This window comes from Staurois parvus, unplaced genomic scaffold, assembly GCF_062004578.1.
Source record: "Staurois parvus isolate SC_StPar_1 unplaced genomic scaffold, SC_StPar_1.0 ptg000151l, whole genome shotgun sequence".
Lineage (NCBI taxonomy): Eukaryota > Metazoa > Chordata > Amphibia > Anura > Ranidae > Staurois > Staurois parvus.
Genome location: NW_028317947.1, coordinates 16728771 through 16755410, shown reverse-complemented (window position 1 = coordinate 16755410; position 26640 = coordinate 16728771). Strand labels below are relative to the sequence as shown.

The window sequence follows — 26640 nt, the reverse complement described above, 5'->3', positions numbered from 1 at the left end:
TTGTCCATTGTTGTCTCTGCTGTCCATGCTTACCTGGAGATACAGTCTGTATTGCTTTGTTCTGCATCTACGGATAATGAGGCCAATGCAGAAACAGCTTCCGCCTCCTCTGCTTCTCCTCTCTGTGCTTCCAAAAGGGAATGACCCACAGTCATGTTGTTTAAGGAGCTCCAGTGTTTTCCTGTAAAAGAAAGCCAACTGAAAGTTTCTTGCCAGACTCTTGAAGGCCCATTTTAAAGAGAACCTAACATTTATATTATTATTATTATTATTATTATTATTATTATACAGTATTTATAAAGCGCCAATAGTTCGCTCAGCGCTGTACATTACAAAGGGGGACAGAACATGTGACAGAACAATACCAATACAATGCAAAACATGAGGGGATTGAGGGCCCTGCTCTTTTAAGCTTACAATCTAGGAGATTAAAAAAGGCACTGTTGTTGATATCATAGTATGTGATTGCACATATTAGAGATTGCACAATGGAGAATTTGTTTAATTTTCGATTTAGTCATTAGATATGGGAGCAGCACAGTGGCTAAATGGTTAGTACTTCCGCCTGGCAGTACTAGGGTCGTTGGTTTGAATGCCAACCATGGCACCACCTGCCTGGAGTTTGCATGTTCTCTCTGTGCCTGCGTGGGTACTCCAGTTTCCTCCCACACTCCAAAGACATGCTGGTAGGTTAATTGAGGGTTATGGATTGATGTGAATGTACAATATATATGTAAAGTGCTCCTTAAATTGACAGCGCTATATAAGTAAAAGCACAAAATGGTAAAGTGAGCGCTATAGGTAAGCTGCTGTGACACCAAAAAAGGTACCAAAAAAACTTCCAAATCAATAATATAAAAAGCAGGTGCAGCGCTGAGATCAAAATATCAAATATAACAATAAAGTGTAATAAGTCAAAAAATTGCAGGAGTGATTAAATTTACTAAATTGTTATATTTCTGTTCTGTCACATATTCTGTCCCCCTCTGTAATGTACAGCGCTGAGCGAACTATTGGTGCTTTATTGAATAACACAAAAAACAGCGCAAAAATTAAATACATAAAAATAATCACAAATAAATAAATGTCAGTGCAAAAATATATATATAATATTTCAAACATAAGTCCTTATTTTCCCAAAAGGATTTTCAAAACAATGTTCCAAAATGTGCTTCCACCTAATCACCACGTGAAAAATAATATTGACCGCACTCACCAGATGGAGGTGATTTATAAATACTGTATAATAATATTTGATATTTTGATCTCAGCGCTGCACCTGCTTTTTATATTAGCGCTATATAAGTACCTGTAATAACAATAAAATAATAAATAAATCATTTTGTTTCATTATATTCGTTATGTTATGATGATTCATTTTCGGAATTCGTTTCTTATATTCGGATTTGTTTCATATATTCTTTGTTCTGAATCAATTCGTATTTTCGGAAGTTATTTCGGAAGATTGGCTATATTCGTTTTAACATGTTAATCCGTTATTTCGGGTGATTACTTATGCAGTCTGAGTTATCCCTGCTAGTCAACCCCACAAAAAGAAATGGAATGAGCTGATTGGATTATATTGACTGGAGTCGCATGCATCCAAAAGTAACAAAATTAATTTCAGATTCATTCGTTATGTTATGGTTCATTGATTCTGATGAATCCACCTCCATCCAACCCAAACACAACAAGTAGAAATCATCTTATTTCACTTTTATACCTTACTGTATTTATTTTAGCATGTTTCCATTTCATATGTAGCGCATTTTTTTATAGTGAGTTGAACTGGGCGGCACAGTGGCTAAGTGGTTAGCACATCTGCCTGGCAGTACTAGGGTCGCTGGTTCAAAGCCCAACCACGGCGCCACCTGCCTGGAGTTTGCATGTTCTCCCTGTGCCTGCGTGGGTTTCCTCCAGGTACTCCAGTTTCCTCCCACACTCCAAAGACATGCTGGTAGGTTAATTTGCTCCTGTCTAAATTGTCCCTAGTATGTGTATGTATGAATGTAAGTTAGGGACCTTAGATTGTACACCCCTTGAGGGTTAGGGACTGATCTGAATGTACAATATATATGTAAAGCGCTGCATAAATTGATGGCGCTATATAAGTACCTGAAATAAATAAATAACCAATTTCCTCATTTACCACTGACTTTGTTTGTTGGGCCGCGCACATATTTTAAAGGAATGATCTCTCAAGTTTACTCCTAATACAAAAAGAATCTTACTAGAATATTCATGCTATGCTCACTAGAATAAATACAAATGGATCCAAACCAGTTCGGATCATTCGTTATGTTATTTAGAAATGCTTCAAACATTAACAAAAGGCCCAAACTATCTCAAGTCATCAGAATTAAATGAAAGAATACAAATTAATTTGTTGTTTTCTTTAGTATTTATTTTGGATTAGTTGAAATTTGTTACTATTGTGATTTGGAGATTCGGATGCATCTGAATCTTCGAATAATGAATGTTTCATCTGAATTTTAATTTGTATTGAAACAAATCACACATATCTAACATGCATCCCCTCCAAGCAGTGATGAGAACCAGTGTGATGCTGATGTTTAGGCCAGGCTCCCAACTTAGGCTCCAGACAGGGCTGGAATACACATAAAGCAATGTTGTATTAAAATTTGAAAGCCCTGCATCTCTGTGGTTGAAGGTTTTCAGAGATGAGGTTGAAAAATCCAGGTTCTTTAGGACAACGGCTGCTAGCTTTTATACCCATTGTACAATTGCTTGATTAGTACCCGGAGTGTTCCCATAGGGGTTTATATATGCATCGGATCATCTATTGTGATATGACCACAACCCGCATCCCATCACTCACTCTGGATAGCAATGACTCTTTCTAGTGTGCTCAGTGCGTTGTCGCTGGGCCTTTGCTGCAAGACGCTGTTATCAAATGGCGCAGGCTGTAAAGAAGTAAGAGAGCATTTAGAAAGCAGGGCAACAAAAACTCATCAATTTTGCTCTTTTTAGAGGTCTGCCCCTTTCTCACCTCCATGCCTAAAAGAGCCGATACACAAGCCTCAGAGGCATCACAGATGGCTGTTAAGTCATGACCGCCTTCCAAAGCCATGACAACTCTTCCACCCGCCAGAGACATCAACTGCGCGGTAAGGTGACCAAAACCTAAAAGAGCCATATAAAAAAGTTGAAAAGATTTAGGAACATAAATACCATGAGTAAAAGGAACAGAATTGTGAAACAAAAAGTTTAAACATTTTAAATCTGAGTTTGTCCCTTTTGGATGATTCAGTGTAAAAAACACACAGACCTCTATACCTGAAAACCAGAAAGAATTTTTTTTTCAAACCAACCAGATTCTAGTTCTTTGTAGAGTAGAGTAGAAAATGGGAACATATATTTAATGACTGATCGGTTGCTTTGGGCATGTGCTACTTAACATGTAGATATCACAAAGGTGAACAGACTGAGGTAGAATTCAGGAGCAAGGTAAACCATTCATCTTTTCCATTGCAACATTAGGAAAAACTTTGGTGTATATTGGCCTCCATTTGTCCAACCAACTTCTTAAAATTCCACTTATAGGCAAATTATTATTATTATTATTAAGGGTACTTATATAGCGGCATCAATTTACACAGTGCTTTACATATATATTGTACATTCACATCAGTCCCTAACCCTCAAGGGGCATACAATCTAAGGTCCCTAACTTACATTCATACATACACATACTAGGGACAATTTAGACAGGAGCCAATTAACCTACCAGCATGTCTTTGGAGTGTGGGAAGAAAACCATGCAGGCACAGGGAGAACATGCACACTAGGCCACTAGTGTAAATGTCTCTGGCCAAACAATCAGAAACAGACTTCATGAGGGTGGCCTGAGGGCCTGACATCCTCTAGTGGGCCCTGTTCTCACTGCCCGGCACCATAGAGCTTGATTGGCATTTGCCATTGAACACAAGAATTGGCAGGTCCACCACTGGTGCCTTGTGCTTTTTACAGATGAGAGCAGGTTCACCCTGAGCACATGTGACAGACATGAAAGGGTCTGGAGAAGCCGTAAAGACTGTTCTGCTGTAATATCATTCAGCATGACCATTTTGGTGGTGGGTCAGTGATGGTCTGGGGAGGCATAACCATGGAGGAACACACAGACCTCTGCAGGCTAGACAGTGGCACCCTGACTGCCATTAGGTATCGGGAATCCTTGGACCCACAGTCAGACCCTATGCTGGTGCAATGGGTCCTGGGCTTCTCCTGGTGCACAACAATGCCCGGCCTCATGTAGCGAGAGTATGCAGACAGTTCCTGGAGGATGAAGGAATTGATACCATTGAATGGCCCCCACGCTCACCTGACCTAAATCCAATAGAACACCTCTGGGATATCATGTTTTGGTCCATCTGATGCCACCTGTTTGCACCTCAGACTGTCCAGGACCTCTGTGATGCCCTGGTCCAGATTTGGGAGGAAATACCCCAGGACACCATCCGTTGCCTCATTAGGAGCATGCCCCGACGTTGTCAGGTATACATACAAGCACGTGGGGGCCATACAAACTACTGAGGACCATTTTGAGTTGCTGCAATGACACGTTCCTAACACATTATCCCGTCCATATCAGTATAGATATCCAGCATGATATTTTCCCTTATTGAGATCTGTTTTCAAAGTGTTCCTTGAATTTTTTTGAGCAGTGCGTGTGTGTATGTATGTATGTATGTATGTATGTATGTATGTATGTATGTATATACACACACACACACATATATACTTTTAAGCAAATTTTGTCATAATCAAAACTTTTTATCTGCTAACAACAATATAGAGGTTTCCCTTATTAAAGGAAACCTGTAAGGGTACAGGTATTGGAGGTGCCATTTCTGACTTGTTAGTCACTGATCCAGGAAAATTGTTCCACCATTTACATCTAGAAAGTCACAACTCCCATCCAGCATGCATACCCATAAAGGGACCCCTGCCTCTCTAATCTCCATTTGTAAGGCAAGTCCTCTAGTGATGCAGATTACCAATGTTTTCATAGCAACAGTATACAGGTTGCCAAACAAACATACAAAAATTTCATTCAAATGTATTCAACAACTACTATTGCTGCCTGGCTAAATTATAGTTTAGCCAGGCAGTGTAGTTCTGGGCCCCAGAGCAGTTGCCCAATCTGATATGGCCATAGTTGAGCCCTACCAGCATGCTGGGTATAGGTCAGTGAAGATGGCCATAGATGGATATAATTTCGAGCAAAAATTCCTAGGAAAATTTGTATGAAAATTCACAGAGCTTTTGAATTCCATTCGAAAGGCTTTATTTGCTTTTAACATTTGATTTTGGAATTAATGGACTTTATCGAATGAAAACCACAATTAATGTTAGGAATTTGTTCATTTGAAAAAAAATTCCCAACCTGTTACTTTGAATTTTTGAATCCATAAGCTCAAAAATGAATATCGTTTGGACCCACTAATGATTAGAAAAATGATCAAAGTTTCTTAAAACATTATTTTCCTATGAATTTTCCTTTGAAATTGTACCCATATATGGCCAGCTTATGTTACTAGGTAGTAAAGCCAGGATCAAGGTGAGAGCCCCAGAGGTTCCTGTTAAAAATTTAATTTACTAGCTGTTTAATTACAGATATTTCATTATCACAGACTGAACACATGATTGGAAATTCCAGGAAGAAAAGCTAAACAAGTAGACGTAATTGAATGAAGAACAAAGGCAATACTTGCCATAACACTGGCAAAACACTACATAGAGAAAAAAAAATAATACAAGAATGCAGGTGATTGTACTCAGACCTACATTTTGCTGTAACAGAGTATCCTCCGAGTGGGCTCTGGTGTCCCTCCACTGCATCAAATCCTGCAGAGACCAGGACAAAGTCAGGGGAGAACTCCTGAGCTATGGGCATGACCACCGTTCTAATAAATGAGAAGAGCAGCAATGTTAGAAAGCAAATACATCTTTGTCAAGCAAAAACTCTATGCAAGATATTTTTCTAAAGCTTGAATAGGGTGGGGATAGGATTTATTGTATAAAGCAATCATTTTAATCCATATTTTCTATAAGTACTTTGGGATAAGAATAATTATAGTGCCTTGAAAAAGTATTCATACCCCTTGAAATTTTTCACATTTTGTGATGTTACAACCAAAAACTTAAATGTATTTTATTGGGATTTTGTGTGATAGACCAACACAAAATGGTACATAATTGTGAAGTGGAAGGAAAATGATAAATGGTTTTCAAAATTTTTTACAAATAAATATCTGAAAAGTGTGGCGTGAATTTGTATTCAGCCCCCTTTTCTCTGATACCTCTAACTAAAATCTAGTGGAACCAATTGCCTTCAGAAGTCACCTAATTAGTAAATAGAGTCCACCTGTGTGTAATTTAATCTCAGTATAAATACAGCTGTTCTGTGAAGCCCTCAGAAGTTTGTTAGAGAACATTAGTGAACAAACAGCATCATGAAGGCCAAGGAACACAACAGGTCAGGGATAAAGTTGTGGAGAAGTTTAAAGCTGGGTTAGGTTATAAAAAAAATATCTCAAGCTTTGAACATCTCACGGAGCACTTTTCAATCCATCATTCGAAAATGGAAAGAATATGGCACAACTGCAAACCTACCAAGACATGGCCGTCCACCTAAACTGACATTCCGGGCAAGGACAGCATTAATCAGAGAAGCAGCCAAGAGAGATCCACAGCTCAGATGGGGAAATCTGTCCACAGGACAACTATTAGTTGTGCACTCCACAAGTCTGGCCTTTATGGAAGAGTGGCAAGTAGAAAGCCATTGTTGAAATAAAGCCATAAGAAGTCCAGTTTGCAGTTTACGAGAAGCCATGTGGGGGACACAGCCAACATGTGGAAGAAGGCGCTCTGGTCAGATGAGACCAAAATTTTACTTTTTGGCCTAAAAGCATAACACTATACTGCACATCACCCTGAACACACCATCCCCACCGTGAAACATGGTGGTGGCAGCATCATGTTGTGGGGGTGCTTTTATTCAGCAGGGATAGGGAAGCTGGTCAGAGTTGATTGGAAGATGTATGGAGCCAAATACAGGGCAATCTTAGAAGAAAACCTGTTCTGTAAGTTAGGGACCTTAGATTGTACGCCCCTGGTCTGCAAAAGCCTTGAGACTAGGGCACAGGTTCACCTTCCAGCAGGACAACAATCCTAATATGATCATATCTATTTGAACTCTTTTGCATTTCCAGAGTATTCCCTTCAACGCATATTTAGTTATTTGACACCCTCTGGAGTTATTCATATCTATGTTCATATCAATGATTCCTTGTACTGATTTATTTATGATATACCTTTTAGCGCTGCACTATTACTTTATCTGGGGGAACATTACTTATCCCATCACCACCATCAATGGGGCACTATTCCTCCCACTGAAACCAATGATGGGCACTGTTCCTACCAATGGCACCAACAATGGGTCACTAATCCTTGAACTGACATCAGCAATGGGGCACTGTTCCTCCCATTGACATAAACAATGGGGTATTATGTCTCCCACTGATGAGGCACTGTTCCTCCCGATAACACCAACAATTGGGTATTGGAACTATTCCTCTCCCTTATATCCAATAAAGGGTGAACTGTTCCTATAATCACTCATGGGGCACCATTCCTACTCTCACTGACCATCAACACTAGGGAATTTTTCCCTACCACTGACATTTGGAATTCTTTCCTTCTACGGACCACCGATGTTAGGGTAGTTTTCACTTTCACTGACACTGGGCATTTTTTACTATGGCAGACCACTGACCAGAGTCTTGCCCATAAACAGTCTAAATGACCCGGAGCTGGTCCTTTATTCAAAAAGTTTAATGACTCCAAAAGTCAGAACTGTCAACTTTTTATTGATGACTATGTATTAAAGCGGAACTTCAGTTCTGCTCTGTACAGACCTTGCTCTCCCTCTTTGGTGCCACCATTATTGAGCTTAATCCATGCAGGCGAAAGATACGGAAGGCTTTGGACTTCCCTGGAAGCAGACTTTTGCATGTGTGTAGGAAACCCTGTACATATGCAGACCGCCAGGGAATTAGAGGCATGTGCAGATGCACCGCAGGGCTTTCTTAGAATCCACACCCTATGGCACATCTGCGCCCGTGCAGGGGGTGGGGAGAATGTCTCTACCTGCTTTTTTAAATTAATGTGCCTTTTTTATATAATTTTCCCCGTGAAACAACCTGTCATTGGGGTAGGGCATGCCCATAAATCTCCTCAATGGGGACACAGGTGGCAATGAAAAACAGTAGGCGTTTCTAACTGTTCCCCTCTCTGTATAGAATTAAAATAAATGTTTTAGTTGGAGTTCTGACTAGCATTCCTTTGAAACACAAGGCACTCTTTGAGCTTAACTTATTAATTGATCACAATCATAAGGATAATTATACATTTTGATATCTTCAGTTGTTAAACACAAGAAAATACCTGAAAGCAGCAAGATATTCAGCATCCCCAACAGGGGGTTCCACACCTCCTGTCCATGCAATGTTCACATTGTATCCCGCGCCACAACCGGTGCCAACCTGTGAAAGAAACACTAGGTATTTGAACTGTGTAACAAATACCATTTTTTACTTATTCATCCCTAAAATACATATCTAATAAAGTGCATTCAGAACTTAGCTTCTGAGGAACTGCCATCTTTACTGGACAAAAGGAAAGGGATATACAGTTGTGTTCAAAATAATAGCAGGGTGTTGAAAAAAGTGAATAAAGCTCAAAATCCTTCTAATAGCTTTTATTTCCATACACACAAATGCATTGGGAACACTACACATTCTATTCCAAATCAAAACATGAAGAAAAATATATCAAATTTGTATTGTTCCTCTAAAAAAATTGAAGAAAAGTGAATACTAGACGGTTCAAAAAAATAGCAGTGTTTGTATTCTTCTTTATAAACTCAAACATTCACTATATAAACTGAAAAATGTTTGAAGATTTTGCTTTCCTTTGAATCACTTAATGAATATTTGGTTGTAGTCGCACTGTTTCTGAGAACTGCTGTACATCTGTGTTGCATGGAGTCAACCAACTTCTGGCACCTGTGAACAGGTATTCCAGCCCAGGATGATTGGACTACATTCCACAGTTCTTCTCTATTTCTTGGTTTTGCCTCAGAAACTGCATTTTTGATGTCACCCCACAAGTTTTCTATTGGATTAAGATCCGGGGATTGGGCTGGCCACTCCATAACGTCAATCTTGTTTGTCTGGAACCAAGATGTTGCATGTTTACTGGTGTGTTTGGGGTCGTTGTCTTGTTGGAACACCCATTTCAAGGGCATTTCCTCTTCAGCATAAGGCAGCATGACCTCTTCAAGTATTCTGATGTATTCAAACTGATCCATGATCCCTGGTATGCGATAAATAGGCCCAACACCGTAGTATGAGAAACATCCCCATATCATGATGCTTGCGCAACCATGCTTCACTGTCTTCACAGTGTACTGTGGCTTGAATTCAGTGTTTGGGGGTCGTCTGACAAACTGTCTCCAGCCACTGGACCCAAAAAAGAACAATCTTACTTTCATCAGTCCACAAAATGTTGCGCCATTTCTCTTTAGGCCAGTCCATGTGCTATTTGGCAAATTGTAACCTCTTCACCACGTCTTTTTTTCAACAGTGGGACTTTGCGGGGGCTTCTTGCAGATAGCTTGGCTTCACATAGGCGTCTTCTAATTGTAACAGTACTCACAGGTAACTTTAGACCTTCTTTGATCTTCCTGGAGCTGATTGTTGGCTGAATCCTTGCCATTTTGGCTATTCTTCTATCCATTCAAATAGTAGTTTTTCGCTTTCTTCCACGTCTTTCAGGTTTTGGTTGCCATTTTAAAGCATTTGTGACAATTTTAGCTGAGCAGCCTATCATTTTCTGCACTTCTTTATATGTTTTCCCCTCTCCAATCAACTTTTTAATCAAGGTACGCTGTTCTTCTGAACAATGTCTGGAACGACCCATTTTCCTCAAAATTTCAGAGAGAAATGCACTGTAACCAGCATGTACAATATTTGTTGCCTTCCTTCCTTAAATAAGGGCAATAATTGCCACCTGTTTTTCAAATAATGAATGACCTCACTAAGTCATACTATATCACACCTACTTGAGCTTTGTGGACATAACATTCCAAAACCATGGGCATTAATATGGAGTTGCCCCCTCCTTTCCTACTTTGAGGCTCCACGCCTCCATACATATTTTTGAAGTGTGTGTGCGAATTCAGCCAAAAGAGAGCATTTGTGAGGTCAGGTCCTGGCATTCCAATTAATCCCAAAAGCTTTTTATTAGGGTTGAGGTCAAGACTTGTATTCCTCCAGACCAAACATGTTTTGATAGAGTTGGCTTTGTTTATAAGGGCACAGTCATGTTGGAGCAGAAAAAGACCTTCCCCAACATAAGGTTCAAAGAGCACAATTGTCGAAAATGTTTTTGTATGTTGTAATATTAACAATTACCTAAACTAAAAAAACACCTTAACTCAATAATTTGTATAGTTGCCTACATATTTTTGTCCATCTAGAGCTGTAGTGGTCAACTTTCTTGATGTAGGGGGCCTTAAGTGGTGACCCTGACATCACTAGAGGGCTGCACATAATATCTAGTATTTGCAATACTACAGAAATGCAGACATGCTATAGGAGGCGGTCAAAGACTGTGAACAAGAGCTGTTGAAATCTGAAGACATGATTCAGGAGACATAGTATGAAGACCTATTACATGAGATTGCTAGAGATTACTGCTTTTACAGCACCTTTACAAATCAATGCTCCCACATTTGTGCCTTCTACAGTCCCCTTAGAAATGACTTGTGCCACAGCAAAATATATTGTAAAAGATCGGAGGAAAAGAAATCCCAAAGATGAAAAAGGCAGAAAGCACAGAAAAAAGAAAGTGTAAAAGAGTAAATCAACACAGACTGTCTACAGCAGGGGTTTCCAAACTATGGCCCTCCGGGTGTTGCGGAACTTCAGGTCCCATGAGGCCTTGCAAGACTCTGACATCCACAGGCAAGAATCCCAGAGTCAGAGGCATGAAGGAACTTGTAGTACTTCAACAGCTGGAGGGCCATAGTGTGGACACCCCTGGTCTACAGGGACTCTGAAGGCTGTACAATAAGTGCCAAAGGGCCACATGCCTTAGATTGGGCACTAGGAATCTAGAATAATTAGAGTATTAATAAAAGCTGCTCATCCAGAAATCAAAAGGGCACCCAAAAGCTTTAACTCACCTCCTCAGGAGAGCCACTACCGGGAAAAAAGTTGCCATCATCATAACGATGGAGAGACATGTAAAGGACATTGGGGTCACTGTAGAAGGCTTGTTGTGTTCCATTACCATGGTGAATATCCTGCAAGGAAAATACAGTTTGCTTAAAGTGCAATGGTCTAATGGCAAAGTTATTGGACTGTCTTATCTAAGCTACAATGAAGTCCACTGACCGTACTTCTACTAACTCACCCAATCCACTATCAGGATTCGGCCCACATTCATCTTCTGGCGGAGCAATTTGGCAGCGATAGCTACAGAGTTAAAAAAACAGAAACCCCTAAAGGAAGAGGAGAGGGGATAGAGGGTCAGTGATGGTGAGTGTGGTCCGGGACAAAGGGAAGAGGGATCCAGAGGCGGAGGAGGGATGACAGCGGAAGACGATGAGATACAAAAGAAGACATACACAACGGGACAATTGAAGGTAACAAGAATGAGATGAGACTGCCTTTTCAGGAAGAAAAGCAGGAATGGAAGAGAAGTGAACCCCCCATTACTGAGGAGGGGTCCCTAAAATGGGACCCCTCCACCCTATACTCACATGGCAACCGATTCCTCAGCATGGTGTCCTGGGGGACGGATAACTGCAAATCCATTCTGCAGGAAGTGAAATTACAAACATTGGAAATCACACCATGACACTTTCCAGAATAAAAGATGCAAAGTTATAGAAATAATTCCTGCTAAAGGAACATTATTGACAATCTATTAAACACATATACTGTACATGTAATATAAACCCCTTGCTCTGGTCAGAATAACCTGACTTTAAGAGTGCTGTAAAACAGAATCTGCCCACCTTGCTATTTAATTATTTAGATGAAAATGTATGTAAAATCCAAGCTTTTTTTGTTTTGTAGTCAATGGTTAAGACCCATTAGGGTATTTTGCTGTATGTGTTCCATCAGGAAGATTTTATTTTACTTCCTGTCATGGAGACACAACAGAAAACCCTTAGTTGCTACCAGAATGAAGATTTCCCTTCACCTCTTGTTCTTGTGACGACTAAAATTTTGGACTTTCCATCACTTTTTATATCAAAGACAGGGCAAGGTCAATGAAGGAAATCAGCCTATAAAATTGCTAGGGATGGAGGCTCTCTGAATTGCTCATTTTTATAATAATAATGTTTGGTTAAGGATATTTACTCACTTTCAGCTCTCCAGATGCCACTTTGAATGCAAGCTCAAGTAGGGAACCAACAGCTGTTCGGACAGCAGCTGGGGAGTGTAGCTCATTCCATACAGTGTCACTGTCCACCTGCCACCCAAAAGACATTCAATACATTTTAAAAGGCAAGTAAACCCACAGTAAAAAACGTTAAAAAAGGTTTCATATTACTGATTTAAGGGGTATTTCTAGAAAGGGAAGAGGGAGGGTATATGCCTCCCCTTGTAAACAACATCAGGACCCCAGAGCTCACCAAATAGGCTGTTAGAGACTGCTAAAGAATTACAATAGACTGTAAGAGACTGCTATCACATTACAATATACAGTTAGATATTACCATTATATTACAATAGACTATTAGATAACTTTCACCTCTTTGCAGAGAAGTTACTGCATGTACTATTACAGCCATAAATACTCATGCAACCTCTTACCAAATCTTGGATCTGACTATGATATCACAGGTCACATGACTGAGTCAATTGTGTTTTCCTCCACAAAGACTAGTCACAAAAATGCTTTTTTGGGCCACCAGTAAAAATAAATAAAAGGACCAGAACTTGGTCCTCAGCATTGTTATACCTCAAAATGCGTGGTGCCTTCAAGAATTTCCCTTGTCCTACCTGAAGCATTCATCTTGTTTCAAAGTATTATAAGAAAATTATTCCAGAGGATAGTATACCAGAAATTTGCCTAAAGGGCGAGTCGACCCAAACCTCCAATTTAGTGGTTGGTTGACGCTAGAGTGTAAAGCCATCTAATGGTTTCTGATATGTCTTGAAGAAACTATTGGTGAGATCTTTGCACATGAGTTCCTAGAACTTACCCCAATCCCCCCACAGGGTAGAACTGCATACATCTTCTGAGAAAGAGGTCCTAAAAGACAAGTGGTAAAATGATGGAAAAAAAAAGTTTTAATATATTTTGTGTTCTACATTATGATAAACTATAACGAAGGTTATATGCAAAAGTATAGGTTAATTTTTAGAAATTCTGATGTAAACAACATAACTTTTCTGCTCTGTTGCTTAATCCATAGGGAGCCATTTGTCCCTTCTCTTTATTAATCAGTTGCTACTTGTGGTTAATTTACATCAAGTTTAGAAAAACAACTGCGCTACAAAAAAAATTGCCTGCATAGTTCTAGCCCAATGAGGTGAATGCCAGCAAGTGGTTAAATGCAGTGGTCATAGCGAGAGATTAAAATAGGCCATGTAGTTTAGCCCTTAGGCTAGAATTCAATTATACCTCCTAATGATCACTTTTACACAGTTTCTTTCTATGACCACAATAGTTAAGTGGACCTGAGCTCAAAAAAGTCAAGATTTGTTATAGGGAGCATCTAGAAATGTTAGCTGTGCCTATTATTATTATTATTATTATTACTACGAGTTTATATAGCGCCAAAGGGTTTGCTCAGCGCTGTACAATAGGGGGGGACAATACATGGCACAGTACAACAAAGACAGACAGCGTACGAGGGGTAAGAGGGCCCTACTCTTACGAGCTTACAATCTAGGAGGGAGGGGGTAAAGGTACAGTAGGAAGTGGCTGGGGGGGATGAAGTGGTAGGAGGAATGAGGGAGGATGGCCGTTAGGTGAGGGTGGGGTAGGCTTCCCTGAAGAGATGGGTTTTGAGGGAGCGCCTGAATGTGAATAGAGAAGGCGACAGTCTGATGGATTGGGGCAGTGAGTTCCAGAGGATGGGGGAGGACCTGGAGAAGTCCTGCAGTCGTGCATGGGAGGAGGAGACCAGGGAGCAGGATAGAAGGAGGTCCTGTGAGGAGCGAAGGGTACGGGTAGGGTGGTACCTGGTGATCAGATTGGTGAGGTAGTCAGGGGCAGTGTTGTGAACGGCTTTGTAGGTCAGGGTAAGGAGTTTAAATTTGATGCGTTGGGCAATCGGGAGCCAGTGGAGGGAGAGGCAGAGGGGGGTGGCAGAGGTGGAGCGGGTGGTAAGGTGGATGAGTCTGGCAGCTGAGTTCAGGATGGTCTGGAGCGGGGAGAGCCTGCACTTGGGTAGGCCAGTGAGGAGGGAGTTGCAGTAGTCAAGGCGTGAGATGATGAGGGAGTGTACTAGAAGTTTGGTGGTGTCTGGGGTGAGGAAGGAGCGGATCTTGGCAATGTTGCGAAGATGGAGCCTGCATGTGTTTGTGAGTGATTTGACATGCGGTTGGAGGGAGAGGTTCGCGTCAAGAATGACGCCAAGGACTTTGGCTTGCGGGGCGGAAGTGATAGTGGAGTTGTTGGTGATGATGGATAGGATGGGGGGGGGGGTGTGGGCAGGGGGAAAGACGAGAAGCTCGGTTTTGGAGAGGTTAATCTTGAGGAAATGTAGCGACATCCAGTCTGAGATGTCATTTAGGAGGTGAGTGATGCGGGCGGAGATAGTGGGGGTGAGGTGAGGGGTGGAGAGGTAGATTTGGGTGTCGTCAGCATAGAGGTGATAGTTGAAGCCGTGAGATTGTATGAGTTTGCCCAGGGAGGAGGTGTAGATGGAGAAGAGAAGGGGTCCAAGGACAGAGCCTAAGCAGTAACCTAAAAAATGTACCTTTTTTCTTGCATTCCTCCTAAAAAAGAGAAGTTTTCAGGAGGAATGCAAATGCAAATGATAAATCCTGTATAATAATAATCCTGTATAATAACTTCCTGATGTAACTGTGCCAAGGCACCCCTGTGTGCCTTGAGCACCATAGCTGTGTATATGCAGATCCTGATATGTTTCACCAGATATGGAGTGAGATTTGGTAAAGTCATTACTGTGCTGCTCAATGTTTTCCTTGCTGGAGAGAGAGCTGTACCTGGAAACCTGCAGTGCAAGAATCTCCCTGCTTCTTCCTTGGAATTATTTTGTGAATCTGTGCTTTCTACACCTCTCCTGCTGCTTCTTTATCATAACCGCACCAGTCATCAGATCCTCAATCATGAGGGGCAGCTCAGATATAAGGAAGCAAAGCTCAGGTCCTCCAGCAAGATGGCCACCTTCACACAGAGATGCCATGCAGAAAAAGGCATGGCACATGAGTAATAGGGAAAAGATTAGATGCAGGGAACCTACAAGGAAAACTGGTGAACTGTGCTTTGTCATCTGTCTTTTTGAGCACAGCTTCTAAAGAATATTTAAACTTGTTAGCTTTGGTGCAGTAAAATTCATACATGTTTAACTGAATGACAACCCTATTGATTATTATTATATGGCTAGTTCATATCTATGTGCTGCACCTTAGTACATGCTTTTGTTTGGACATTTCTGAGCATTAATGTAGCTCAATGGAAACCTGTTATGAGAAAAATGTAGGCAACCTTTGGTGACCTCTCTTCTTGAAGAAGCTAGGCTGAGGCTGCACAATTATCATTAACTGCGTAAAATAGGAAGATATGCAGTAAATATTGAAATACTTTTTTTATGCCTCCATGCATGAATCAAGTATGATAAAATGTAATTCCAGCCAAAACATTTTTGTAAATTTTGGACAAAAAAGGTAAAATTTATTTCAGTTTTTTTTTTATTGCAGACTGTTTCCTTCTATGGGGCATTTATCCTCATTTCATCTGCTACCGGTTGTAGCCATTGATACAAGAAGTGATGTGGATCTTATGATTGGGGCACAGACAACAACAACATCTTGGCAAAGGTTCTTCTAACCTTTCCCCGCTATACGACAAAAGTGTTTTTCTTTCTGTGCTTCTGTTGGATAGATCCCTCCATTTTTTGTTTTAGTGACCACCATCATTGAATTAGGAGATGAAGGCTAACCCCATCCAACACTCAACAAAAATGTCTAGGCTGCAATTATACAATATGATATATACAGTCAATTTCTGGTATATTCCCTACCCCATTCTTCATTTATTGCCCCAGAGTTATCACGAGTCTGTACAGTCAGCTCCTCACCCAGCAGGTTCTTGCTTTCCAGCTTGTGACGGCTCTGCGGGCTGGTCCCATATAATAGGGTGTGATGCTCAGCATGAACTGTCTGAATTTCATCAAGCGTGGCTTTCCTTCCTCGTACGCGCTATGGCAAGAAACTTATGTCACTCTTAGTGAACACCACCTGAAAAACTTTACTTATAATCCTTCCCCATAACCTAGAATGGTTGTATACTACCCAATTTTAGAAAAAAACATGATTCATTTAAACTCAAAATAAAGGGGGCATGTAAGAGTCTGTGGTCAGGGTTGTAAAGATTTCTCACATGTTCTGATCAATTCAAAGCCTGCCCTCCCTAAATATGATATACCATTGGGTGGGCAATTTGCTTTGAATTACCCACCATCTTCTTCTTGAATTGCTAAGGTGAGACACTGTCTTGGATTACGCACCATCTTCTTTTTGAGTTGATAAGGTGAGATTTCCCCACTGAAGTTTGTGTTTGAGCTACATCCCACATGGCTACAATCAAGGTGTCATTGTCATACAGTTGGGTTCTTAAGTTATTTGATTCTGCATTGAGAATCCACCTGGGAAACCTCATTTATCTTTGTACTGGAATTAGTGTATGGTCAAAACCAGGGGTTTTGGTGGGGATATCACCACTGGTGTCCCTGAAAAATAGAAGTATCCAGCAGGTATTTCATGTAGTTGCACACACAAGCATATCTGTTTTTGGGAATTATTTAGGGAGTATTCTTTAACACATAAGAAAGGGGTTTTTTTCTGTGACCATGTATCAAAATAAAATCAGATGAACCCATGGAAAGTTGTGGCTGTAGTAAGTAAATTGCAGTTATAACAAAAATCATCAATTATCTCATCATTTATCAAAAGCATTTAGAAATCTGTTTATTTATGGCAAACCTTGGGTTCCTATAGGCATTAGATGATGTTCATCTGATCCTACTGACACATCGTCTGGAGACAATTTGGATGTCTATGTGTTTGGTAGCCACCGCTGGCAGAAGTTTATTGAGGGAAAAGTGAGTTAGTCAGGCTGTTATGTCAATGACCTATTTTCCCCACAACGATGTCAAGATAGTTCTCTGAAGAAGAAAGCCAACATTTTGCTACTTTGCCAATCTTTGGCTAGTCTATAAGATCATATAGAACGGTCTTTCTAAATCTTTTTATTCCAGAGCAACCAGTTCATTGGTGGTCAGTGGGACAAATGCCCTTTACATTGGTGACCAGTATGAAGAATGTCCCCCTTACAGGGGTGGTTAGAATACCACCCTTACAGACAGCTAAAAAGATCATTCCTGCAGCCGGCTGTGCCAGGTGACATTGACCCCAGAACTATGCAGGTACCATCAAATGAGAGGTCAATCAGCTACAGCTCAAGGAACCCCTGGCAACCTCTGAAGGAATCCTAGGGTTCAGCGTAACCCGGGTTGAGAATGATTGGTACAGACACAAAAATAATACATTATGTCTGATCAGAGTATGCTCTTTATGTCTATGGCTAGCAAATCATTTTCAGGATGAACGTTCATTGGCTTTTTTTTTTTTTTTGGTCTATCACAACTCTTTACCCAAGAGGTAACACCAGTGCATGAACTTGTATTCTTGGGGAAAGCATGTTTATATGCCACTTTTCCGATCACACTTGCATATCCAACCCTCATAGAGAAAGTGTGAGTTTATTTATAGCTTATATACTTTAAATGCTGCTTTCACTGTCATCTAGATATGCCCCTTTATTTGAGTGCCTTCGTATTTTGGCATCGTTCTTTTCTAAGAGACATTCCATTATTCTTTGGCACTGATAAATTCTACCCAAACAAAATAATACTTAGAGTCAAAAACAGCAAAGGCTCACCTGGCACTTGCCGAGGAGACCAGTTTCTTGCAGTCGGGACCAGATACTCTGTATTCTCCCAGCATGCTCTGGGTGGTTATTGGTGTCCCCACAGGTACACTGGTGCTTCAGCATCAGAGTGTCATAGACTAAGCCTGGGGGAGGGATAAAATGACAACTATATCTTATTTAGAATTGAATGGCAGTGCTTTTCAATGATAATCAGATCTCTAATCACTAGGAACTTGACTTGACATAATGGAGAATTCTCAACTACGTAAGCTGGCACCATGTTATATAATCTCTGAGATACCCTGCCCTACACAGTTGATGTTCTTGTTTACATACACCATTACTGGGCACTATATCAGCTGTAAAAGTGATCTTATGAAGGCTTGATCAGAAGTTTTTGTTAATGGACTGTCTTAGTGTGTATGTTCAAGGGGGCAAATGTTGAGATATGAACTCTGACCTGTAGTGCTCAGGACACGGCGTCGCGACTCTGAACTGCAGGAGGTGAGTGGAGCTGCCGGGGAGGACTGGGTCCGACTTAGGGCCGAATGAGGAAGAGAGCCTTGATAGAGAGGGAGGGCATCTGGGAACAGCTAAAGAAGCAGGGAGAAGACATTAGACTAATTCCTCTCATGTGCAATCCTACCTATATACCTTTTTTGCATAAACATTTTTAGGAGAACCTTTTAAGCACCTATATATTCTGAAAACCAATCCAACAGACAGGTGACCTTAGATGCCCCACTCAAACAGTCTTTATAACATTCCTATTGGTGCCAACTACCAGTCAAACTCCATTTAAAACATAACTCCTCATAGTAGGGAAGTCTCCCGGCCTAGACAAGGCAGCAAGGAGAGCAGAATCAGATATACAGTGAGGAACAAAAGTATTTGAACACCCTGCGATTTTGCAAGTTCTCCCACTTAGAAATCATGGAGGGGTCTGAAATTTACATTGTAGGTGCATTCCCACTCTGAGAGACAGAATTTGAAAACAAAATTCAGGAAATCACATTGTATGATTTTTAAAGAATTTATTTGTCTTGCACTGCTGAACATAAGTATTTGAACAACACCTAAGAAATATCAAGAATTCTTGCTCTCAAAGACCTATTAGTGTGCCTTTAAAAAGTCCACCTCTATTCCACTCAATCTAACTTAGTAGCACCTGTCTGAGCTCTTTAAAGACACCTGTCCACCCTACAGTCAGTCAGACGCCAACTACTACCATGGGCAAGACCAAAGAGCTGTCAAAAGACACCAGAGACAAAATTGTGGACCTCCACAAGGCTGGAAAGGGCTATGGGGCAATTACCAAGCAGCTTGGTGAAAATAGATCAACTGTTGGAGCAATTGTTAGAAAATGGAAGAGGTTAAAGATGACTGTCAGTCTCCCTCGGACTGGGGCTCCATGCAAGATCTCACCTCATGGGGTATCACTGATGATAAGAAAGGTGAGGAATCAGCCCAGAACTACAAGGGAGGAGCTGGTCGATGACATGAAGAAAGCTGGGACCACAGTTTCAAGGGTCACTGTCGGTAGAACACTACGCCGTCATCGTTTCAAATCATGCATTGCATGGAAGGTTCCCGTGTTTGGAGGAAAAAGAAGGATGAGTTGCATCCCAAGAACACCATCCCTACTGTGAAGCATGGGGGTGGTAACATCATGCTTTGGGGGTGCTTTTCTGCAAAGGGGACAGGACGACTGCACTGTATTAAGGAGAGGATGAATGGGGCCATTTATTGTGAGATTTTGAGCAACAACCTCCTTCCCTCAGTCAGAGCATTGAAGATGGGTCGTGGCTGGGTCTTCCAACATGACAACGACCCGAAGCACACAGCCAGGATAATCAAGGAGTGGCTCCGTAAGAAGCATATCAAGGTTCTGGAGTGGCCTAGCCAGTCTCCAGACCTAAATCCAACAGAACATCTTTGGAGGGAGCTGAAACTCCGTGTTGCTCAGCGACAGCCCCGAAACCTGACAGATCTAGAGGAGATCTGTGTGGAGGAGTGGGCCAAAATCCCTGTTGCAGTGCAAACCTGGTCAAGAACTACAGGAAACGGTTGACCTCTGTAATTGCAAACAAAGGCTTCTGCACCAAATATTAACACTGATTTTCTCAGGTGTTCAAATACTTATGTTCAGCAGTGCAAGACAAATAAATTCTTTAAAAATCGTACAATGTGATTTTCTGAATTTTTTTTTTAATTCTGTCTCTCAGAGTGGGAATGCACCTACAATGTGAATTTCAGACCCCTCCATGATTTCTAAGTGGGAGAACTTGCAAAATCGCAGGGTGTTCAAATACTTCTGTTCCTCACTGTATCTCAAAATCAAGCTCTCTAGTTATTTTGTCTTGACAATTTAGAAAAATCCTGTTTTCAAAATGTTTTAAATGTTTGGTACTATGGAACGTTTTATTGGATTTTTCATTTTTCAAACACTTGTCCTTTATAATAGATGAAAACACTGATTGGATGACATTTAGTTTGCCAAAACACCATGTCTCATACATGTAAATTTATTTACAGTAACGGACAAATAGAAGTCTCAATGACGTCAGCTCCAATTTGTGCTGTTTTTTGTTTGTCAAGTGCCGGTGTTTAATATATTCATACTGTGTATCATAGCCATTTGTTTTTCTCTCTTTCAGAAAATACTATTTTCACCTTTTTTGCATCTCTATGCTGCTGATCCCATACAGCCTCATTGTATCCACTTCCTGTCTGCATGCATGGGTCCAACCAGGGGCGGACTGACAACTCATGGGGCCCCCGGGCAATAGGGGATAATGGGGCCACTGTGTCCTCGCCCACACCCAAAAAAGCCTGTGAAAAATCCAATGAAAGGTACCAGGGGCATCTCATGGGGTCCCCTACTGACCCCGGGCCCTCGGCCAGTGACCGAGGGCTCGAATGGTCAGTCCGCCCCTGGGTCCAACAGCAGTTGCATGTCTTGCTCAGGGCAGACTTACTGATGGTTATAATGGTGGGATATGCCTGCACGGTGATCGGATAAGCAAGGTCGCTTACTTTCTCAACTTTGTTTTTCCTTAGTGGAACCCTTGAAATAGTTTCCAGATCTCAAGAAACCACTGCTAAAACCAATCTACTGGGGGTCAATGAGAGCAATGCCCCATACATTCGTGACCAGTTGGAAAAATGCCACACTTACAGAAGTGGTCTGAATGCCACCCTTATAGACAGCTAAAAAGTTCTCTGGTGTCACTCTGCCAAATGGCCTTAGCTCTGGAACCATGCAAGCAACAGTTCAAGGAACCCCTGGAAACCTCTAGAGCAGGGGTAGGCAACCTGCGGCTCGCTAGCTGTTGTGGAACTACATTTCCCATGAGGCATTGCAACATTACAAAACTGACAGTTAGAGCTATGACTTGCAGAGGCATGATGGAACTTGTAGTCTTGCAACAGCTGGAGATCCGCAGCTTGCCTACCCCTGCTCTAGAGGAACCCTGGTGGTCTCCAGAGAAATATGTGACAGGGCAAAAAGGAAGGAGAGCAATTGGAAGACAAGGACAGAGCACTATCACCCTGGAAGATAATTGTGGCTGTGAGCAAGCACATTGAATTATCTTCTATACCACCCCAGTAGCAGTTTACTTAGGCAGGCCATACATTAGGCAATTCCCTCATCGAAACAGACAGTGATGATGGGGGGGGGATCCCTCCCGCAGCAGTATTGTGTTCTGCCAGCAGAGGGCCTTCCCTGACGTCACGATACAATGATTACTGCCGGCGGCTATTGCCGTCGGCAATAATCACACCCAAAAAACTCCAACAGGGCTGGTTGTAAAACCTGCCTGCCCATAGATGGATCGAAATTTGGACAGGCCCTGCTGAACCGGCTGAGATTCGATCCATTTATGGCTGGCATAAGCTTGGACTGGCTGCAGGTACACTTAAAGTATCATTCATGGGAATGTGAGATGATAGAAAGTATAGAAGCTCAGTACCTATAAATGGACAAGTTAAAGGCAAGATCCATCAGAAACAAATATTCCAATAGCGGCTACATTTTTAAAAATAATTTCATTAAATTGAATTTTAAAATCTTGGTAACAATACAAGTCTGAGCTAATCATCCAACAATAATGAGCACATATACTTCAAGCATTCTAGCCACACTCGTCCCATCGCCTCTCCTCCCCACCTCCTACTGAAACCACAAAGGAAGGATAACAAAATTTATATGTAAACCGGGTACCATAGGAATACAGATTAATAAAAAAAACTGCGTTGGATTGTTCCAACCTAGGGTAGTAGCTACTTGCTGGAGGCTCTTTCATCCCACTCTGCTCTCTTCACCTATCAACATGCGCTTTGTTAGAACCTGAGCACTGTAGGCCAACTGATTGGCAGTTGGTCATCCCTCTCCCCGTCTGAGCTCTGCTGGGTTCTTCACCATGCCAAATTCTGGTACTTACCCTGCTTTCATTTACAAGAATACATTTAATAAGGTATTAATGCTTACAGATCTGCCGTAGCTTGTGCATTTTATGTCTGGCTGGACTTCAACTTTAATTTATGCTAAAATGTAATTGGTGAATATGTATACAGATATGCAGAATATTTCATGTTGGGAGCGGCTGTACCTTTAGGGCTCATGTACACTGCAGCTGATAAACTCACGTTTAGGAGCTGTTCTGCGTTTTTTTCAGCAGCCCCTGAACTCTCCCTAATGTTTTCCTATGTGTCCATGTACACATCGTCGTTTACAGGCAGTTGAATTTACAGTTGTTTTTTTTAACGCACCAAACTTGCGTTCAGGGATGCATCCGTGGCTCAGGGAGCATGCAGCACGGCGATCGGCGTGTCCCTCGGACACAGCGGATCACTGATCTACGGATAGAGCCGAAGATGTCGGCTCAGTCATGTGATCAGCTGTGTCCAATCGTTTATCGGCATTTCTCTCCTCACGAGCTGTCACGCTGACAGAGGAGAGCCGGTAATCGGCATTCCGCGGAGGGGACATGTACACTGATCATCAGAGCACTGATGATCAGTGTGGCCCCGGAAGTGCCACCTGTCAGTGTCCATCAGTGCCAGCTGTCAGTGCTGACCAGTGCTACGTGCCAGTGCCCATCAATGCCACGTATCAGTGCCTACCAGTGCACATCAATGCCACATATCAGTGCCCATCTGAGCTGCCTTTCAGTGTCACCCATCAGTGCCACCTATCAGTGCCACCTATCAGTGCCAGTCAGTGCCGCCTATCAGTGTGCATCAGTGCCGCCTATCAGTGCCAGTCAGTGCCGCCTATCAGTGCCGCCTATCAGTGCCATATATCAGTGCTGCTTTTCAGTGCCCATCAGTGATGCCTGTCAATGCCCCTCAGTGCCACATACCAGTGCCTCCTCATCAGTGCCACCTATCAGTGACCATCACTGCAGCCTCATTAGCGTACATCAGTGAAGGAGAAAAATCACTTATTTACAAAATTTCACAACAAAAACTAAGAAAAAACTTTTTTTTTTTCAAAATTTTCTGCGGTTTTTGGTTTAAGAAAAAATGAAAACCCCAGAGGTGATTAAATACCACCAAAAGAAAGCTCTCTGTCACAAAAAAATGATAAGAATGTCATATGGGTACAGTGTTGCATGACCGCGCAATTTTCATTCAAAGTGTGACAGCGCTGAAAGCTGGAAATTGGCCTGGGCAGGAAGGGGGTATAAGTGCCCTGTAGGCAAGCGGTTAAAAACGCTTCTAAACGCAAACGCACATAAACGTGGTATGCAAACGCGGCTAAACTGATGATTTTTAACCCTACGTTTTCCAGCAGTCAGAAGAGTTTTCCAAACGCCCAGTGTACATGAGCCCTAAGAATGGTGAAAGACAGAATCGTGTCTGTAGGCAGTAAACATCAGCGACGGTTGTTTGGATTTGTTCTTTACAGAAATGTCTAATTTGCATACATACCGCATTTTCACTCTAATCTTCATTGATAAATGACGTCTACGCTTTATCCTTCGCAAAACTATCCCCAAGCCAGATTACCCTTCCACGTACCTGATACCACCAATGTAGATGGGGGGGGGGGGGGGATGTTAGTACAGTGTGAGTCATAGACAGAGGAAGGGGGGGCGACATATGAATCATCAGAAAATGACTCATACCCCGATCTTCTCATCAATGAACTGTGTTCTTACATCAACAGCGAACATAGTGGAAGCGTTCTATGAATCCTAGCCCCCTCCTAGTCTCTGCAGAATATTCTGCTCTGCAACACCACAGCATTCCAGACATTATTCCCATTCAATTGCATTGGCTGTATGGAAGGACATGTAATGTAAACATGTTGAATGGGTGATTGATGTAAAGGCTGTATTTAAAGATTATGTATAGCTTATAAGTAAAGCTGAATGTAGCCTCCCTAGTAGTCTGATTATGTCAGTAACTCCAAAACTGAGCTCCTAGTTTTCCCCCCAGCCCGCGCCCCCCCCCCCCCCGACTTCTCCATCAAGACCAACAACGCCACCAACAGTCCATCCCCTCAAGCCAGAGTACTAGGCATCATTCTAGACTCCAATCTGTCCTTCTAGCCCCAGGTCCAGTCACTGACAAACTCATGTAGACTTCACCTCCGCAACATCTCCAAAATACGACCGTTCCTAACCTCGGAAACCACTAAGCAACTCATTCACTCCCTTAATATATCACGCCTTGTCTATTGTAACTCCCTCCTCACCGGCTTACCTCACCACAGGCTATCTCCGCTTCAGTCTATCTTGAATGCTGCGGCCAGACTCATCCACCTTACTAACCTCTCCGTATCCGCTACTCCCCTCTCTGCCAATCCCTCCACTGGCTTCCGATTGCCCAACGGATAAAATTCAAAATGCTAACATTGATGTACAAAGCTGTTCATAACACTGCCCCAAACTACATCACCGATCTTGTCTCCAAATACCACCACTCCTCACAAGACCTCCTACTCTCTAGTTCCCTGGTCTCCTCCTCCCATGCCCATCTCCAGGACTTCTCCAGGGCTTCCCCCATCCTCTGGAACTCCCTACCCCAATCCATCAGACTAGCACCTACTCTCCTCACCTTTAGGCGCACTCTGAAAACCTATCTCTTCAGGGAAGCCTACCCCGCCCTCAGCTAATTACTGAACTCCTCCACTCTTCCTACCACTTCACCACTGCTACCACTGAGGAAGTCACCAGGGTCTTCTCAGAAACCCGCCTCACTACCTGCCCCCTGGACCCTATCCCCTCTCAACTCCTCCGGTCACCACCCTCTTCCCTCATCCGCTCCCTCACCCACATCTTCAATCTCTCCCTCTCTACCGGCGTATTCCCCTCCCCCCTAAAGCATGTGCACATCACCCCCATACTCAAAAAGCCCTCCCTGGACCCCACTGACCCAAACAACCTCAGACCCATCTCCCTGCTGCCACTCACTTCCAAGCTCCTTGAGCGCGTAGTCTACGACCGCCTAAGCGCCCACCTAACTGACAACAACCTTCTTGATCCACTACAGTCCGGCTTCCGTCCCCTACACTCCACCGAAACCGCCCTCCTCAAAATCACCAATGACCTACTAACCGCCAAAGGCGACTACTCTGTCCTCCTCCTCCTGGACCTCTCCGCGGCCTTCGACACAGTTGACCACCCCCTCCTCCTTAATAAACTACTCTCCCTTGGCATCAGAGACACCGCTCTCTCCTGGTTCTCCTCTTACCTATCCCGATGCTCCTTCAGCGTTTCCTACAACGGTGCCACCTCCCCTTCCCTCCCCCTCTCTGTTGGGGTCCCCCAGAGCTCTGTCCTTGGACCCCTTCTCTTCTCCATCTACACCTCCTCCCTTGGCAAACTCATACACTCCCACGGCTTCAACTGCCACCTCTACGCTGACGACACCCAAGTCTACCTCTCCACCCCTCTCCTCACCCCCACATTCTCCGCCCGCATCACTTACCTCCTAAACGACATCTCTGAGTGGATGTCGCTTCATTTCCTCAAGCTTAACCTCTCCAAAACCGAGCTTCTCGTCTTCCCCCCTGCCCCCTCCCATCATATCCATCACTACCAACACCACCACCATCAATCCCGCCCCGCAAGCAAAAGTCCTTGGCGTCATTCTGAACTCAAACCTTTCCTTCCAACCTCATGTCAAATCACTTACAAACACATGCAGGCTCCACCTTCGCAACATTGCCAAGATACGCACCTACCTTACACCAGACACCACTAGACTACTCGTACACTCCCTGATTATCTCACGCCTCGACTACTGCAACTCCCATCTAACAGCATCTATTTCTATTGGCCACAGCAAAAATGCCTAAATGAAAATCGGCTGAAAAAAATGCCTATAATACTTGCAAATCTGGTAAAATAAAATGCTTGAAAATGCCAGAAAAGATGCTTGAAAAAAGTGCCTGAA

At 42.5% G+C, this 26640-nt stretch overlaps 1 protein-coding gene across 6 annotated transcripts in view; it reads right to left on the bottom strand.

Moving 5' to 3' along the window:
* Positions 1-26640, bottom strand: part of HDAC5 (histone deacetylase 5) — a 136027-nt gene that overhangs the window by 16165 nt on the left and 93222 nt on the right. For 5 of the 6 annotated variants that reach the window (XR_016312360.1, XM_089674529.1, XM_089674526.1 and 2 more), the window contains 13 exons: positions 18692-18824; positions 18241-18374; positions 16322-16499; positions 13310-13359; positions 12466-12573; positions 11855-11910; positions 11506-11593; positions 11276-11395; positions 8473-8570; positions 5809-5927; positions 3011-3144; positions 2840-2924; positions 34-181 (listed from right to left, as the gene is read on the bottom strand). Coding sequence is in view for 5 of the 6 variants with exons in the window: in XM_089674529.1 (XP_089530655.1) it covers positions 34-181; positions 2840-2924; positions 3011-3144; positions 5809-5927; positions 8473-8570; positions 11276-11395; positions 11506-11593; positions 11855-11910; positions 12466-12573; positions 13310-13359; positions 16322-16499; positions 18241-18374; positions 18692-18824 (1451 nt within the window). In the remaining variant the exon portion in view is untranslated. The remainder of the gene's footprint in view (positions 1-33; positions 182-2839; positions 2925-3010; positions 3145-5808; positions 5928-8472; positions 8571-11275; positions 11396-11505; positions 11594-11854; positions 11911-12465; positions 12574-13309; positions 13360-16321; positions 16500-18240; positions 18375-18691; positions 18825-26640) is intronic. The other variant, XM_089674528.1, reaches the window with a different exon arrangement.